The 16,678-nt window shown below is 45.4% G+C and overlaps 1 protein-coding gene across 4 annotated transcripts in view; it reads right to left on the bottom strand.

Moving 5' to 3' along the window:
* Positions 1 to 16,678, bottom strand: part of hecw2a (HECT, C2 and WW domain containing E3 ubiquitin protein ligase 2a) — a 263,018-nt gene that overhangs the window by 72,301 nt on the left and 174,039 nt on the right. For all 4 annotated transcript variants that reach the window (XM_061918718.1, XM_061918719.1, XM_061918721.1 and 1 more), the window contains one exon: positions 2,502 to 2,616. In XM_061918718.1, the coding sequence (XP_061774702.1) occupies positions 2,502 to 2,616 (115 nt within the window). The remainder of the gene's footprint in view (positions 1 to 2,501; positions 2,617 to 16,678) is intronic.

Raw genomic sequence — 16,678 nt, 5'->3', positions numbered from 1 at the left:
GAGTCCGAGTGGACCATGTTCCGCACCTCCATTGTCGAGGCGGCTGATCGGAGCTATGGCCGCAAGGCAGTTGGTGCCTGTCGCAGCGGCAATCCTAAAACCCCTTGGTGGACACCAGCGGTGAGGGATGCCGTCAAGCTGAAGAAGGAGTTCTATCGGGTCCTTTTGGCTCGTAGGACTCCGGAGGCAGTGGACAGGTACCGACAGGCCACTTGGTGTGCGGCTTCAGTGGTCACTGAGGCAAAAACTCTGACATGGGAGGAGTTCGGGGAAGCCATGGAAAACGACTTCCGGACGGCTTCGAAGCGATTCTGGACCACAGTCTGCCGCCTCAGGAAGGGGAAGCAGTGCACTATCAACACTTTGTATGGTGCGGATGGTGTTCTGCTGACCTCAACTGCGGATGTTGTGGAAAGGTGGAAGGAATACTTCGAATACCTCCTCAATCCCACCAACACGTCTTCCTATGAGGAAGCAGTGCCTGGGTAATCTGTGGTGGGCTCTCCTATTTCTGGGCCTGAGGTCGCTGAGGTAGTTAAAAAGCTCCTCGGTGGCAAGGCCCCAGGGGTGGAAGAGATCCGCCCGGAGTTCCTTAAGGCTCTGGATGCTGTGGGGCTGTCTTGGTTGACAAGACTCTGCAGCATCGCGTGGACATCGGAGGCGGTACCTCTGGATTGGCAGACCGGGGTGGTGGTTCCTCTCTTTAAGAAGGGGGACCGGAGGGTGTGTTCCAACTATCGTGGGATCACACTCCTCAGCCTTCCCGGTAAGGCTTATTCCGGTGTACTGGAGAGGAGGCTACGCCGGATAGTCGAACCTCGGATTCAGGAGGAACAGTGTGGTTTTCGTCCTGGTCATGGAACTGTGGACCAGCTTTATACTCTCGGCAGGGTTCTTGAAGGTGCATTGGAGTTTGCCCAACCAATCTACATGTGCTTTGTGGACTTGGAGAAGGCATTCGACCGTGTCCCTCGGGAAGTCCTCTGGGGAGTGCTCAGAGAGTATGGGGTATCGGACTGTCTTATTGTGGCGGTCCGCTCCCTGTACGGTCAGTGCCAGAGCTTGGTCCGCATTGCCGGCAGTAAGTCGAACACATTTTCAGTGAGAGTTGGACTCCGCAAGGCTGTCCTTCGTCACCGATTCTGTTCATAACTTTTATGGACAGAATTTCAGGGCGCAGTCAAGGCATTGAGGGGTTCCGGTTTGGTGACCGCAGGATTAGGTCTCTGCTTTTTGCAGATGACGTGGTCCTGATGGCTTCATCTGACCGGGATCTTCAGCTCTTACTGGATCGGTTTGCAGCCGAGTGTGAAGCGACCGGAATGAGAATCAGCACCTCCAAGTCCGAGTCCATGGTTCTCGCCCGGAAAAGGGTGGAATGCCATCTCCGGGTTGGGGAGGAGACACTGCCCCAAGTGGAGGAGTTCAAGACAGGCGGATCGGTGCTGCGTCTTCAGTAATGCGGACGTTGTACCGATCCGTTGTGGTGAAGAAGGAGCTGAGCCGGAAGGTAAAGCTCTCAATTTACCGGTCGATCTACGTTCCCATCCTCACCTATGGTCATGAGCTTTGGGTCATGACCGAAAGGATAAGATCACGGGTACAAGCGGCCGAAATGAGTTTCCTCCGCCGTGTGGCGGGGCTCTCCCTTAGAGATAGGGTGAGAAGCTCTGCCATCCGAGAGTAACTCAAAGTAAAGCCGCTGCTCCTTCACATCGAGAGGAGCCAGATGAGGTGGTTCGGGCATCTGGTCAGGATGCCACCCGAACGCCTCCCTAGGGAGGTGTTTAGGGCACGTCCAACCAGTAGGAGGCCACGGGGAAGACCCAGGACACGTTGGGAAGATTATGTCTCCCGGCTGGCCTGGGAACGCCTCGGGATCCCCCGGGAAGAGCGCGACGAAGTGGCTGGGGAAAGGGAAGTCTGGGTTTCCCTACTTAGGTTGTTGCCCCCGCGACCCGACCTCGGATAAGCGGAGGAAGATGGATGGATGTATATATATATATATATATATACATATATATATATATATAGTATATATATATATATATATATATATATACATATATATATAGTATATATATATATATATATATATATATATATATATACATATATATATATAGTATATATATATATATATATATATATATATATACATATATATATATATATATATATATACACACACACACAGATAAATAAATATATATGTGTATAAATAGTACATGGAAAATAGATGCAAATATGCACACACTGGTAGGAGGTCAAAGGTGTACAAAAATTTGAACAAAATCACAGTTAGGAAAAGCAGAATATACAATGTGCTACGTCAAACCATTAGTATAATTATTCATCATAACAATATGATTACACAAACATAATGCATGATTGAAAATGTTTCAAAAACTCTAAACATTTACAAGTAATAACATGACTTAATGTTCATCCCAATATGTTGCCCTAATAAACAAAATATATACAAATGTTGTTAAACATACCTCCTCTGTACTCCGTGTTGTTCCTCCAGTCTGTCAGGTCAATTTCTGCAGTTCCAGCCATCACCAGCTCCAACTCCCTGGCATCGAACACAGACACTAGCCGCACATCCACCACCTGACAACATAAAGACAAGAACATCCATATGTTACTAACATGATTTCATAGACTTAAACAATTTAATACTATTACTATAGTACTATGTCAGGAACCCAATATGTGAGGCAAATAGTGACTGGTTTAAAAAACAAAGTTTTGAATAACAAGTCCATCATAGAAGGAATGGGAAAAAAATCAATAAAACAAAAACCGAGCACCAAGATAGTCCGGTCAAAAACAATAGAATAGAATATATCTTTATTGTCATTGTACATTGTCAGGTCAGGTCGGTTGGATCTGCTACTGCTAACCTGTAATCCAGTACAACCTGTTTCAGGGCTGCCAGCGACTCAACTGGCACTGTTGAGGTGGATTGCTCGACACCCCGGTGGAAGCAAAAACAAGATTCGCCAAAGGCCAAAGGGCGCTCGCCCATCAGTCATCTAGCAAGGTAGGAAGAGCTTAACATCCTTGGCCGGACGTCTTCCTAGGAGAAAGACAACTCAGACTACAAACCTAGGTGTATAATACCCGTAGATTTGGTGTTTACACTGCACCATTGGACAGATGAGCTGAACATAACCAGCAAACGGCCAGGGCGGAGGAGGTCTATACATATAAATAGACTCAACGACCATGTGTAAAGGAGTAAAACTTCTAAAATCAGGAGTGGAGCCCCAAAGGCGGATTGGTGCCTTGCAAACACTGTTTCGGCAGCTCCTGCAGCCAAACTGATGCCAAAAGTCATGCTCAGCATTCCTTTGGATTTTATAAGCAAGGCCGAGATGGGGATCCTGATTACTGGGCAACCCAGGATCTCCATGTGTAATGCTCAGGCAAACACTGTGGAGAGGACACTCCAGCTTCACTTTAACCACGTGTGGAAACAACACGGATTCTGACAGTTACGGGTTATAAGCCCCCATCCAATTGGCGTAGGAAAAAGGCGCCACGGTCAGTTTCGACGGTGGAAAGGATCATCGTGTCTCATCGGACGACTACCGTCCGCCTTAAGCCAGACGGCCCCTGGTCAAAAAGGTGTCGTCCCGCCAACGTTTACCTGATTCAGTGGGTCCTTGGACCTCAGTGTACTGCAAAAGCATGAAAAGCAGTCGGTTAATTTTATGGACCAGACAAACAAAAGAACAAAAGAATGAAGACTCCAGCTCTTCGATTAGGAAGCTGGAATGTGCGAACAATGTGCACAGGAATCTCTGATGACCTTCGTGAAGTAAATGACGCCAGAAAGATGGCCATCATAAATAAGGAGCTTGCCAGGCTTGATGTCAACATACGTAGCTGCTCTTCAAGAAACTAGGCTAGGTTATCTACCTTTTGGAAAGGTAGAGAACCTGAGGAGCCTCGTCAGCAAGGAGTTGGTTTTGCAGTCATCCATCCATCCATCCATCCATCCATCATCTTCTGCTTATCCGAGGTCGGGTCGCGGGGGCAGCATGCTAAGCAGGGAAGCCCAGACCTCCCTCTCCCCAGCCACCTCGTCTAACTCTTCCCCGGGGATCCCGAGGCGTTCCCAGGCCAGCCGGGAGACATAGTCTTCCCAACGTGTCCTGGGTATTCTCCGTGGCCTCCTACCGGTTGGATGTGCCCTAAACACCTCCCTAGGGAGGAGTTCGGGTGGCATCCTGACCAGATGCCCGAGCCACCTCTTCTGGCAACTCTCGATGTTGAGGAGCAGCGGCTTTACTTTGAGTTCCTCCCGGATGACAGAGCCTCTCACCCTATCTCTAAGGGAGAGACCCGCCACCCGGCGGAGGAAACTCATTTCGGCCGCTTGTACCCGTGATCTTATCCTTTCGGTCATGACCCAAAGCTCATGACCATAGGTGAGGATGGGGACGTAGATCGACCGGTAAATTGAGAGCTTTGCCTTCCGGCTCAGCTCCTTCTTCACCATTTTCAGTCAGAAACACACTTTTGGCATCAGTGGAACCTCCATCAGGAAGTACTGAGCGATTGCTGTCTATCCGTCTCAGCACTGCTACAGGTCCAGTGAACATTTTCAGTGTCTATGCTCCTACTCTTTCTTCAACTGAGGAGATTAGCAACTTGATGAGCAGATCGAAGGTGTTCCTAAAGGTGAGTGCTTAATCGTCCTTGCCGATTTTAATGCGGGACTAGGCGCAGATCATGCATCATGGCCATCTTGCCTGGGACACCATGGCTTCGGAAAGATGAACATAAATTGCCAGAGGCTTCTGGAGCTATGCACCTATCACAACCTCAGTATTACAAATACCTTTTTTAAGAGCAAATCATCACACAAAGTATCATGGAAACATTCCAGGTCTCATCGATGGCATCAGCTTGATCTGACAATCACTAGGCGGTTGTCACTAAATAACGTTCTTATTACCAGAAGCTATTATAGTGCAGATTGCAATACGGACCATGCCCTTGTGAGGGCCAATGTGTGCCTTCAGCCCCGTAAAATTCACCGCTCCAAGGCAAAGAGTCGTGCCTGCATTGACACATCAAAGATGTAAATTTCATGCAAGGTGGATGATTACGTATCAACCCTGGACCAAGCTCTTCAAAACCTGCCGGAGCATGATGCTACAGCAAAATGGAATGCCATGAAAGAAGCAATTTACAATACAGCTATTTCTACTTTTGGGAAGAAGGAAAGAACTAGTCACGACGGGTTTAATGCCTATCTACCAATCACGGAACCAGCAATTGACGCCAAACGCGAAGCATTTTTGGCATACAAGAGATGTCCAAATGCTCACTTGCAACACTCAAAAGTACTTGTTGTTTCACACAGCGACCTGCCAGACAGTGTGCAAACAACTATTGGCAGCAGCTCTCCAGATGAGTGCCGAATCTGGTAACATTCGTGGCATGTACAACGGTATTAAGAAAGCAGGAGGACCTGCTGTAAAACGGACTACTCCAATTAAATCTCGGATCGGGGAGAAGATTACCAATCGTGAAGAACAGATGGTCTGATGGGTCGAACACTACTCAGAACTATAAAGCTGTGACACAACTGTCTCTGATGCTGCTCTAAATTATACGAAGGAGCTACCAATCATGAATGAACTCAAAGTTATTGATTCAGTTCCATCTGACAAAGCACCAGGTAACGATAACACTCCACCTGGAGCTCTCAAGCAAGGGAAGCCTGCCCTACTTAAACCGCTGCACGAATTACTGTGTCTATGCTGGGAGGAAGAAGGAGTACCTCAGGATATGCGTGACGCCTTTATTGTTACACTTTATAAGAATAAAGGGGACTGATGTGACTGCAATAGCCATAGAGGAATTTCTCTCTTGAACATCGTTGGAAAGGTTTATGCACGCATAATCTTAAACAGGCTACAGACACTTGCAGATAATATCTATCCTGAATCCCAATGTGGTTTCAGGGCTGGAAGATCGATGACTGACATGATATTTTTAGTCAGGCAGATTCAGGAGAAGCGTAAAGAACAAAGTCAACCTCTTTACATGATGTTCATTTATCTAACTAAGGCTTTTGATTTTGTCAGCAGGAAGGGCCTATTCAAGCGTTTACAAAAGATTGGATGTCCTCCAAAACTACTCAGCATGTTTATCTCTTTCTATACCAACATTAAGGGGACAGTCTTGTATGATGGATCTTGTTCGAACTCCTTCTGTTGTGGCACATGCGGTCTGCATCTTCCTCCGCTGCGGTTCCACCAAGAGGGCCCGCTGACAGCGCCCCTGGACACGCCCCGGCGCTCATCAAGTGGACAACGCCCACTCTCCGCCGCAGCTGGCCGCAGTCCACACCTGTGACTCTATGATGTGAGGCTGTATAAGGGTACCAGTGGACCAAGGAATCGGCGCGGGAACTTTGTTCTCAAATTACTTTCAGTAAGCTGTCATGCTGCTTTTTGCGATCCTGCTCTCCCTGTGTTCTGCCCCTTCATGTTCTCAGTGTGTTTTCTTGTTTCCCCTCCGCAGTACCCACCGTTGTCTCTAAGGTGAGCTGTGCGTCTCACCCTTTTCCCTGGATCTCCCTCTGGACTCTGACTGCCTCCTTCGTACTTCGACTCCTCGCTTCCATACATGGACTACCATGCCTGCATCGCGTCTCTCAACACGCACCTCCAACACTTTGGTAAAACACTCTAGCTAATCTACACACATAGTTTTACACCATACACACTTGAGTTTTTGTCACACTTCATGTCCTTGGTTTATTGTTAGTATTGTTTTGTGTTCTTATTATATATATATATACATATACACATATATATATATATATATATATATATATATATATATATATATACATATACACATATATATATATATAAATATATATATATATATATATATATATATATATATATATATATATATATATATATATATATATTTACTATATATATAAGAAATCTCTGTACATAACTGCCACCTGGTGTTAGTCTGTCGTCATCTCCCTTAGTTAAAACATAACACCTTCTCTATCAACAGTGATGTTAAGCAGGGCTGCGTCTTAGCACCAACTCTTTTTGGAATATTCTTCTCTGTACTCCTGTCCTATGCCTTTGACACATCCATAGAGGGTGTCTATCTACACACAGTCTGACGACAAATTGTTGAATCTGGCAAGATTACGTGCAAAAACCAAAAGGAGGTCAGTGTTAATCCGAGAGATGCTTTTTGGAGACGATGCTGCTCTTGTTTCCAACACACCAAAAAAGCATTACGTCTAATTGACTGTTTTGCAAATGCTTGTGAACAGTTTGGACTTACAGTTAGCCTGCAGAAAACCAATGTTAGGGTTCAAGGTGCTTCAAATCCTGTTATCAAGAGGAATGGTGTCCCTTTAGAAGTAGTAGATCATTTTATATACCTAGGCTCGACAATCAGTTATGTCCTTGGAGAAAGGGGTCCCTTATGATTTTTTGGGGCCTTTTTGAGGCAGCTGGCACTGTACAGTTTATCTAGGGAGGGGAGGGAGTAGCCAGTGATCTTAAAGGCCTACTGAAACCCACTACTACCCACCACGCAGTCTGATAGTTTATATATCAATGATGAAATATTTACATTTAATATACGGCCTTTTTAGTTTACTAAAATGCAATTTTAAATTTCCCGGGAGTTTTTTCTTAAAAACATTGCGTAATGATGACGTGTACACTTAACGTCACGGGCTGTTAGGAAAAATGAGTGCTGCGCACACACACAGCTAAAAGTCATCTGCTTTAACCGCATAATTACACAGTATTTTGGACATCTGTGTTGCTGAATCTTTTGCAATTTGTTCAATTTATATTGGAGAAGTCAAAGTAGAAAGATGGAATTGGGAAGCTTTAGCCTTTAGCCACACAAACACACAGTGATTCCTTGTTTAAAATTCACGGAGTTGAAACTTTACTATGGATCAAAGCGAACATGGATCCCAACCGAATGTCAACCAGCAGGTTTCAATGAGAAAATTGTGGTAAAAAGTCGCTTCTTACCGGAGATCAGCTGAGCTTGTGCCGTCCATACAGCTGCCGTCAACTTCCCTGAGACACTGCGCATCAACACACCCGTGGACACACCCCTCGAACTATCAGGTACTATTTAACTCACTGAAACACTAGCAACACAATAGAAAGATAAGGGATTTCCCAGAATTATCTTAGTAAATGTGTCTAAAAACATCTGAATCCCTCCCAATGCAATCACGTTTTTTTTTTTTTTCTCTCTCTAGTCCGTCGCTATCAATATCCTCAAACACAAATATTTCATCCTCGCTCAAATTAATGGGGAAATTGGTGTTTTCTCAGTCCGAATAGCTGTTTTTGTTGGAGGCTCCGATTAAAAACAATGTGAAGATGTGAGCAGCCATCAACATGTGAAGTCATCGTCTGCGACTTCCGGTAGAGGCAGGGCTTTTCTGCTAGCACCGAAAGTTGCGAACTTTATCGTGGATGTTCTCTACTAAGTCCTTTCAGCAAAAATATGGCTAATCGCGAATTGATCAAGTACGACACATAAAATGGACCTGCTATCCCCGCTTAAATAAGAAAATCTCATTTCAGTAGGCCTTTAATGTCAGTTGTTCTGACCCCCTGAAGTGCATTTCTCTCTGCCGCTATGCAGCTGGCATACCATGCACACATGCAGTATGTCAGCACACTCTCTATTAAGCGATAGGACACAAGCAGTTTTTGTGACAAGTGGTTCTTTTTGAGGAGTCTCAGAAAGTAAAGTCTCTGCTGTGCCTTTTTGATGGTCACTGAGGTGTTCATATTCCACGACAGGTCTTCCTCGATCTGGATCCCCAGGAACCTGAAGTTAGAGACCCTTTCCACATAGTCCCCATTGATGTACAGGGATTGGATGTTTATCGTTTTTGTACTTCTGGAAATACACTATCTGTTCCTTTATCTTGGTGTTGTTAAGGACCAAGTTGTTTTGCCCGCACCACCCAGTCAGCTGCTCCACTTCATTTCTGTAGGCAGACTCATCCAGCCCAGAAATGAGTCCCACAACTGTGGTGTCGTCTGCAAATTTAATAGTGGTATTGCTGGCATGAGCTGGGGTTAAGTCATGAGTGTAGAGGATGTAGACACAGCCCTGAGGGGAGCCTGTGCTGATGCTGATGGAGGCTGAGAGGTCGGAGCCTACTTTCACCCTCTGAGAGCGATTTATCAGGAAGTCCAGGATCCAGTGGAAGATGGAGGAAGACAGTCCCAGCCCTGTCAGTTTGTGCACCAGTCTGTGGGAAAGGATGGAATTGAAGGCAGAGCTAAAATCAACAAAGAGTAGCCTTGCATTGCTCCCCTGCTGCTCTTGGTGGCTCAGAGCAGTGTGGAGGGCTGTTGTGATAGCATCCTCCGGAGATCTGTTGGCACCTGAGAGCCTTGTTCCTTTCCTTTAGCAGGGTCCTGACCTCACCAGTCATCCAGGGCTTTTGGTTTGGATGGACCCGGATGTGCTTCTCGGTCATAGCAATATCCGTGCAGAACTTGATATAGCTCAGCACAGATAAAGAGTAGTCCTCCAGGTCCTGCTGTTCACAGATGCCCCAGTTTGTCCTTTCAAAGCAATCTTGGAACTGTTGAGAGGTGCCCTCAGGCCAGATTTTAACAGTTTTAATTGTCGGGCAGCACTTTTCCTGAGGGGTGTGTGCTGGGATTAACAACACTGACAGGTGGTCGGTCTGGCCCAAGTGTGGTAGTGGTTTAGCCCTGTAGCTACTCTTGATATTAGAGTATGCCTTGTCATGAGTGTTTTTTCCCCTAGTTGTACATTAATGTACAACTAGGGAACTTTAGGGACACAGTATTCAATTCTGGATGATTTAAGTCCCCGGCCCATGATGTGCGCCGCCTCAGGGTACGCGCTTTGTTGACTGCTAACGGAGTCATGTAACACCCTGTAATACTAGAACAAAAGACAAAGCAAAAATTCTTGAAAAAGTATTCCAAAAAAGTAACAACAAAATGCATGGCAGAAGACCAGGACAAAGTAACAACATACAACAAAGCACAACAGCACAACACAAATTGTACCTACAAATGAATCAGGACAACAAACAGAAACTTGCACGGCCAAGAGCAAGGAGCCAGGAGAACTGGAGAAAATAGAATGCGATAAGCAAGGTTTCCGGGTGTAAATAGATGACTAATTCAGGGAAAAAAGAACCACAGTCCAGCTCACTGCAGCAAGGCTTAAGGCCTTATTGCTAAATTCTCCACAGGTGTGTCTCCTGGCTCCACTCCCATGTCAGCTTCACAGCAATCTGAAAAGCAGGGTATAGGTTAACAGAACAATGGGGGTAAACAACTCAACTGCCAAGCAATACATAGAAAAGAAAGAAAGACCTAAACAAAATTCTCAAAACACAACACAACTGCCACCTGGTAGTCAATATGGTGGCCCACCTGGCTTATCTGGAAATTTGGTGAGAAAAACTTAAATAAGAGAGGGCTTAAGAATGAGCTTTGTCGAAATCCTGGCGCGATCTTTAGGCCTAATGGACCAAATAAGAAACCCGCTGCCATGTCGCCTCGAGTTTATTATAGCACTCACATTAAACATTGGATGGCCGTCGATAAGCTTAGGCGGAGGAGGAGGCACGACAGAAGGGCTAAGGAGCTGGTCTCTACAGGCTTGAGCTTGGACACATGGTAAGTGGGGTGGAGGTTGAGCGAAGCAGACAATTTGAATCTAACCACACCAGGGTTAATGATGCGCTCTATAATGTAGTTATCAACAAAATGAGGAGGAAGCTTCTTAGAGGAAACTGCAAGAGGTAAGTCTTTGGAGGACAGCCACACCTTTTGACCAGGCGGTTGGCTAGCCACTGGTTACGCTCAGCAGTGCGTTCCAAGATCTGCGGGCCTGTCGAACATGCTGCTTCACCAAAGGTACAGCAACTCTCCTCTCCAATGACGGGAGGGTAGGAGGCTGGAACCTGTAGGCTGCGCAGAAGGGTGACATTCCAGTGGCCGAGCTAACCAGAATGTCATGGGCGTACTCAAGCCAAGGAAGTTGCTGTGCCCACTTTCCTGGGTCCTGATGACAGTTACACCTGATGGCAGCTTCCCGTCCTGATTATTTTGTTCAGATTGTCCATTGGTCTATGGATGGTACCCTGACGAGATAACTGGATGACGCCCCAACACCCTACAGACAGTTCTCCATACTGCACATCTGCCCAAGTGCACTCTCCATCTCTGCCTGGGACGATATCCATCGGGATGTCGTGATGTCTGACCACTCTTATAAGTAGCTCACCAGTCTCTAATGCTGAAGGTTCGCTTAACTAATGTGTCCCACCCTAAACAGTCCACAATGTTGAAGACTGTAGTGTAGTGATTAGAAACAGGTATTCCAATCACAATGTCCATAGAGATTTGGGACTAAAGTCTCGATGGTGTGAGGAGAGGTCGGACCAGACCTGCAGGGACTTAATGGAACGACTTACAAACCCTGTTTCCATATGCGTTGGAAAATTGTGTTAGATGTAAATATAAACGGAATACAATGATTTGCAAATCCTTTTCAACCAATATTCAATTGAATGCACTACAAAGACAAGAAATTTGATGTTCAAACTCATAAACTTTATTTATTTTTTGTTGCAAATAATAAAATAATAATTAACTTAGAATTTAATGGCTGCAACACATGCCAAAGTAGTTGGGAGAGGGCATGTTCACCACTGTGCATTCAATAAACGTTTGGGAACTGAGGAAACTAATTGTTGAAGCTTTTAAAGAGGAATTCTTTCCCATTCTTGTTTTATGTAGAGCTTCAGTCGTTCAACAGTCCGGGGTCTCCGCTGTCGTATTTTTCGTTTCATGATGCGCCACACATATTCGATGGGACACAGGTCTGGACTGCATGCGGGCCAGGAAAGTACCCGCACTCTTTTTTTACGAAGCCACGCTGTTGTAACACATGCTGAATGTGGCTTAGCATTGTCTTGCTGAAATAAGCGGGGGCGTCCATGAAAAAGACGGTGCTTAAATGGCAGCATATGTTGTTCCAAAACCTGTATGTACCTTTCAGCATTAATGGTGCCTTCACAGATGTGTAAGTTACCCATGCCTTGGGCACTAATGCACCACCATACCATCACAGCTGCTGGCTTTTCAACTGTGCGTCGATAATAGTCTGGATGGTTCGCTACCCCTTTGGTCCGGATGACATGATGTTGAATATTTCCAAAAACTATTTGAAATGTGGACTCGTCAGACCACAGAACACTTTTCCACTTTGCATCAGTCCATCTTAGATGATCTCGGGCCCAGAAAAGCCAGTGGCGTTTTTGGATGTTGTTGATAAATGGCTTTTGCTTTTCATAGTAGAGCTTTAACTTGCACTTACAGATGTAGCGAAGAACTGTATTAGGTGACAGTTGTCTTCTGAAGTGTTCCTGAACCCATGTGGGGATATCATTTAGAGATTAATGTTGGTCTTTGATACAGTGCCGTCTGAGGGATCGAAGGTCATGGTCATTCAATGTTGGTTTCCGGCCATGCCGCTTACGTGGACTGATTTCCCCAGATTCTCTAATCTTTTGATATTATGGATCTTAGATGTTGAAATCCTTATATTTCTTGCAATAACACTTTGAGAAACAATGTTCTTAAACTGTTTGACTATTTGCTCACGCAGTTGTGGACAAAGGGGTGTACCTCGCCCCATCCTTTATTGTGAAAGACTGAGCATTTTTTGGGAAGTTGTTTTTAATACCCAATCATGGCACCCCCCTGCTCCCAATTAGCTTGCACACCTGTGGGATGTTCCAAATAAGTGTTTGATGAACATTCCTCGACTTTATCAGTATTTATTGCCACCTTTCCCAACTTCTTTGTCACGTGTTGCTGGCATCAAATTCTAAAGTTAATGATTATTTGCTAAAAAAAAAGGTTTATCAGTTTGAACATAAAATATGTTGTCTTTGTAGAATATTCAACTGAATATGGGTTGAAAATTATTTGCAAATCATTGTATTCCGTTTATATTTACATCAAACACAATTTCCCAACTCAGATGGAAACGGGGTTTGTTTTTCGGGTGAAAACACAACAGGCTACCACCAACTGCTTGGCATCCTTGGCGATGGTAGGCCACCAGAAACGCTTTGACAACAGGAAAAGATATTGCCGAAGTCCCGGATGACACGCTAGCTTTCACGAGTGACCCCGGTCGAGCACCTTAGGTACAACATAAGCGGTCCAGCAATGTGGCTATATTTACGATTGAATCACCTATAAAAATTAATGAACCCCAAAATAATTTGTAGGAGTTTCCTAGAAGTTGGCCGAGGCCAATCTACCAAAGCCTGAATTTTGGCAGGGTCCATTTTCTATAGTATAGCTCAAAAAGGTAACCAAAGCCAAATGAAATGCGCATTTCTCAGCTTTTAAAAATAGCCCATTATTTAAAAGCCATTGCATCACCAGACGCACGTTAAATATGTTCTGAACGTGATGACAAAAAAACAGGGTGTCATCCAGATACACAGACACAAAACATACACATCATTGATCAAACTCTGAACTGTGGCCGGCGCATTGGTGAGTCCGAAAGGCATCACTAGGTATTCAAAATGACCCATAGGGGTATTAAACGCGGTCTTACACTCATCGCCCTCTCTTATGCGAACCAGATGAAAAGTGGAAAAGATTGTGGCTGAATGGAGTGGCGTAAAAACAGTCCCCATAAGTGGCATGGAGTACTTATTTTTAACTGTGATTATATTAAAAGCTGTATAGTCAATACAAGGGCGGAGTAAGCCGTCCTTCTTTTTCACAAAGAAGAATCCAACACCAAAAGAAGATAAGGACGGCCGTATAAGTCCCGCAGCTAACGAGTTGAGGATAGTCTTCCACGACGTGTCTTCAGAGGGACGTCTGTCGCAGAATGTCCCAAGGCAAGTTCTTGCTTGTCAGAAGGTTGACTTGGCTTTAGCTTTATGGGGCAACGAGAAATGAGCTTACCCGCCTTTCCACGATACATTCGGATGGTGAGAGTCTGTTACCTGCCAGCTGCATAGCCTCGTCAACGTCCCTTGGTGATGAAGTTTCACTCATTAGAGTTCCAGCAGTTGAGGCCCCAGCAGTAACCCCTGGGGTGGCAGAAAGCCCATGCCCTGCAGCCCTCTCCCGAGAACGCTCGCGAAGGCGGTTGTCCAGTTGTATAGCCTGATCAGCTTATCACCTCTTGCTGCCACATAGCTGTTTGTATTCTCAGTTCTCCTCTTTTGGTGCAGTTCAACTCTTGTATTCTTACTGCATTTCTCCTTTCCCCTAAAGGTCCTGTGTTCCCCTAGTACAGGGGTCTGCAACCCACGGCTCCGGAGCCGCATGCGGCTCTTTGATAACTCTAATGCGGCTCAGCTTGTCACAGCCAGGACGCTCTGCTTGTCAAACCTTGGGACACGCCCACGACCGCGCACATCCAGGGACGCGCTGCAGGAGGAAACACCGACAAAGACATGTGGGTGTCCAAGTTAAAGCGCCTGACAGCGGACGTTAAAAATGTTTCACGCCAGAAGGCCATTCTTGCTCAGAATCACAAATGGTGTGATAATGAAAACCTCCCCAAACCATACAAACTTGTGTCCGAAACTTGGAACGCTATCCCCTACTTTTATGTGAACATGAAAAAGTATGCACTTGGAGTCCTGTCTATCTTTGGATCCACATATATATGTGAGCGTGTGATCTCCAACATGAACTTTATTAAAAACAAACATCGCACACGCCTCACAGATGAGAGTTTACAATCCTGTGTGAAGATAAAGGTGACGCCATACAGCCCTGATGTGGAGACGCTGTGCGCTGCGGTGCAGAAGCAGAAATCACATTGACCAAGTATGATACATATTTTAATTTCCTATAATTTTGCATATATTCACATTTTTTAATTGTTCAGTCAAATAGACATTTTATCATTCAGTTTGGCAGCTGCCTGCACGGCGCCAGTAAAAGGATGACAGCACAGAGAGAGAGGACGGCATTTGTGGTTCTCTGCCAGTGGATAATTTAAGTTTGGCATTTTGTTTTTTCATTACTACAAGGAGGACTTAAATAGACATTAAGTATTTCACTAAACCTTCAACCCGACATCTTTTTTGGAGTTAAATACGTTTTGTTGCATACAGAAATTTTATTTAATTTTCTCTGTAGTCATTAATTGATTTCATAAATGTAACCCATATTAATTTGTTTATACATAGCACAGAGCAAAAAAAAACTTTATATACAGTGTTCTTTCATTTAAAATTTCAAAAGAGCTTTGTGGCTTCCATTGTTTCCTTTAATTTGTGAAACGGGTCAAAATGGCTTGCAGACCCCTGCCCTAGTAATATAGAGCACAGAGCATGCTCACCCCATCCACTCTCAGCTGTCAGGATCCATAATGTGATGGCATGTTCGGTCACAGACTCCCTGTCTTGTTTGAGCCGAGTGAGTCTGTCTTTGGCCTCTCTGTCCTGAACCTAAGGATGATTGGCAAAGATGGCCACCGCCCATGCTGTAGCGCTACCTGCCAGGAGGCTCACCAGGTAGGCCGCACAAGGTCGGTCAGAGCTGTGGGTTGAAGGCTCCAGGTCAAACACTAATTGACATTGGTGAATAAAGCAGTTACATTTACCAAAATTTACCCCGGAACATCTCGGGGGAAGGTATCATGGGTTCATGTCAAACATGTGGTTCAGTAGAAGCATTTAAGTCTCACCTTAAAACTCATTTGTATACCCTAGCCTTTAAATAGACTCCCGTTTTTAGACTATTTGATCTGCCGTTCCTTTTCTTTTTCTCTTATGTCCCACTCTCCCTTGTGGAGGGGGTCCGGTCCGATCCGGTGGCCATGGATGACGTACTGCCTGTCCAGAGTCGGGACCCAGGATGAACCGCTCGTCCAGAGTCGGGACCCAGGATGGACAGCTCGCCTGTGTATCGGCTTGGGACATCCCTGCGCTGCTGATCCGCCTCCGCTTGGGATGGTTTCCTGCTGGCTCCGCTGTGAACGGGACTCTCGCTGCTGTGTTGGATCCGCTTTGGACTGGACTCTCACGGCTGTGTTGGATCCATTATGGATTGAACTTTCACAGTATCAAGTTAGACCCGCTCGACATCCATTGCTTTCGTCCTCTCCAAAGTTCTCATAGTCATCATTGTGACAGACGTCCCACTGGGTCATCATTGTCACCGACGTCCCACTGGGTGTGAGTTTTCCTTGCCCTTATGTGGGCCTACCGAAGCTGTCATAGTGGTTTGTGTTGTGGTTTGTGCAGCCCTTTGAGACACTACTGATATAGGGCTATATAAGTAAACATTGATTGATTGATGTGAGAGTGACAGAACAGGCCTTGAGAGCAACGTAACATGAAAAAAGTCCCTTTCAGCAGCAAATACAGCTACCTGGGATGCCTTTTCCTCGAGTTTAGCTGATAGCTTGTGCACCATGCTTGTGAGGTCTTGGATGGGCTCAATATGATATGTCAACATCTGCCCATGTGCTTCTTAAGGCCTTTTGCCATCTTTCTGCCTCGGCGGGTTCCCTGCCTGTTGGTTCTCTCTGTTAGGCAGTGTATGGCAGGAACCCAAGATGCATAGCAGATAATAACTGG

Source organism: Nerophis ophidion, linkage group LG13 (assembly GCF_033978795.1).
Source record: "Nerophis ophidion isolate RoL-2023_Sa linkage group LG13, RoL_Noph_v1.0, whole genome shotgun sequence".
Classification (NCBI taxonomy): domain Eukaryota; kingdom Metazoa; phylum Chordata; class Actinopteri; order Syngnathiformes; family Syngnathidae; genus Nerophis; species Nerophis ophidion.
The sequence above is the reverse complement of the archived record's forward strand: the minus strand, read 5'-3'. Positions and strand labels throughout refer to the sequence as shown.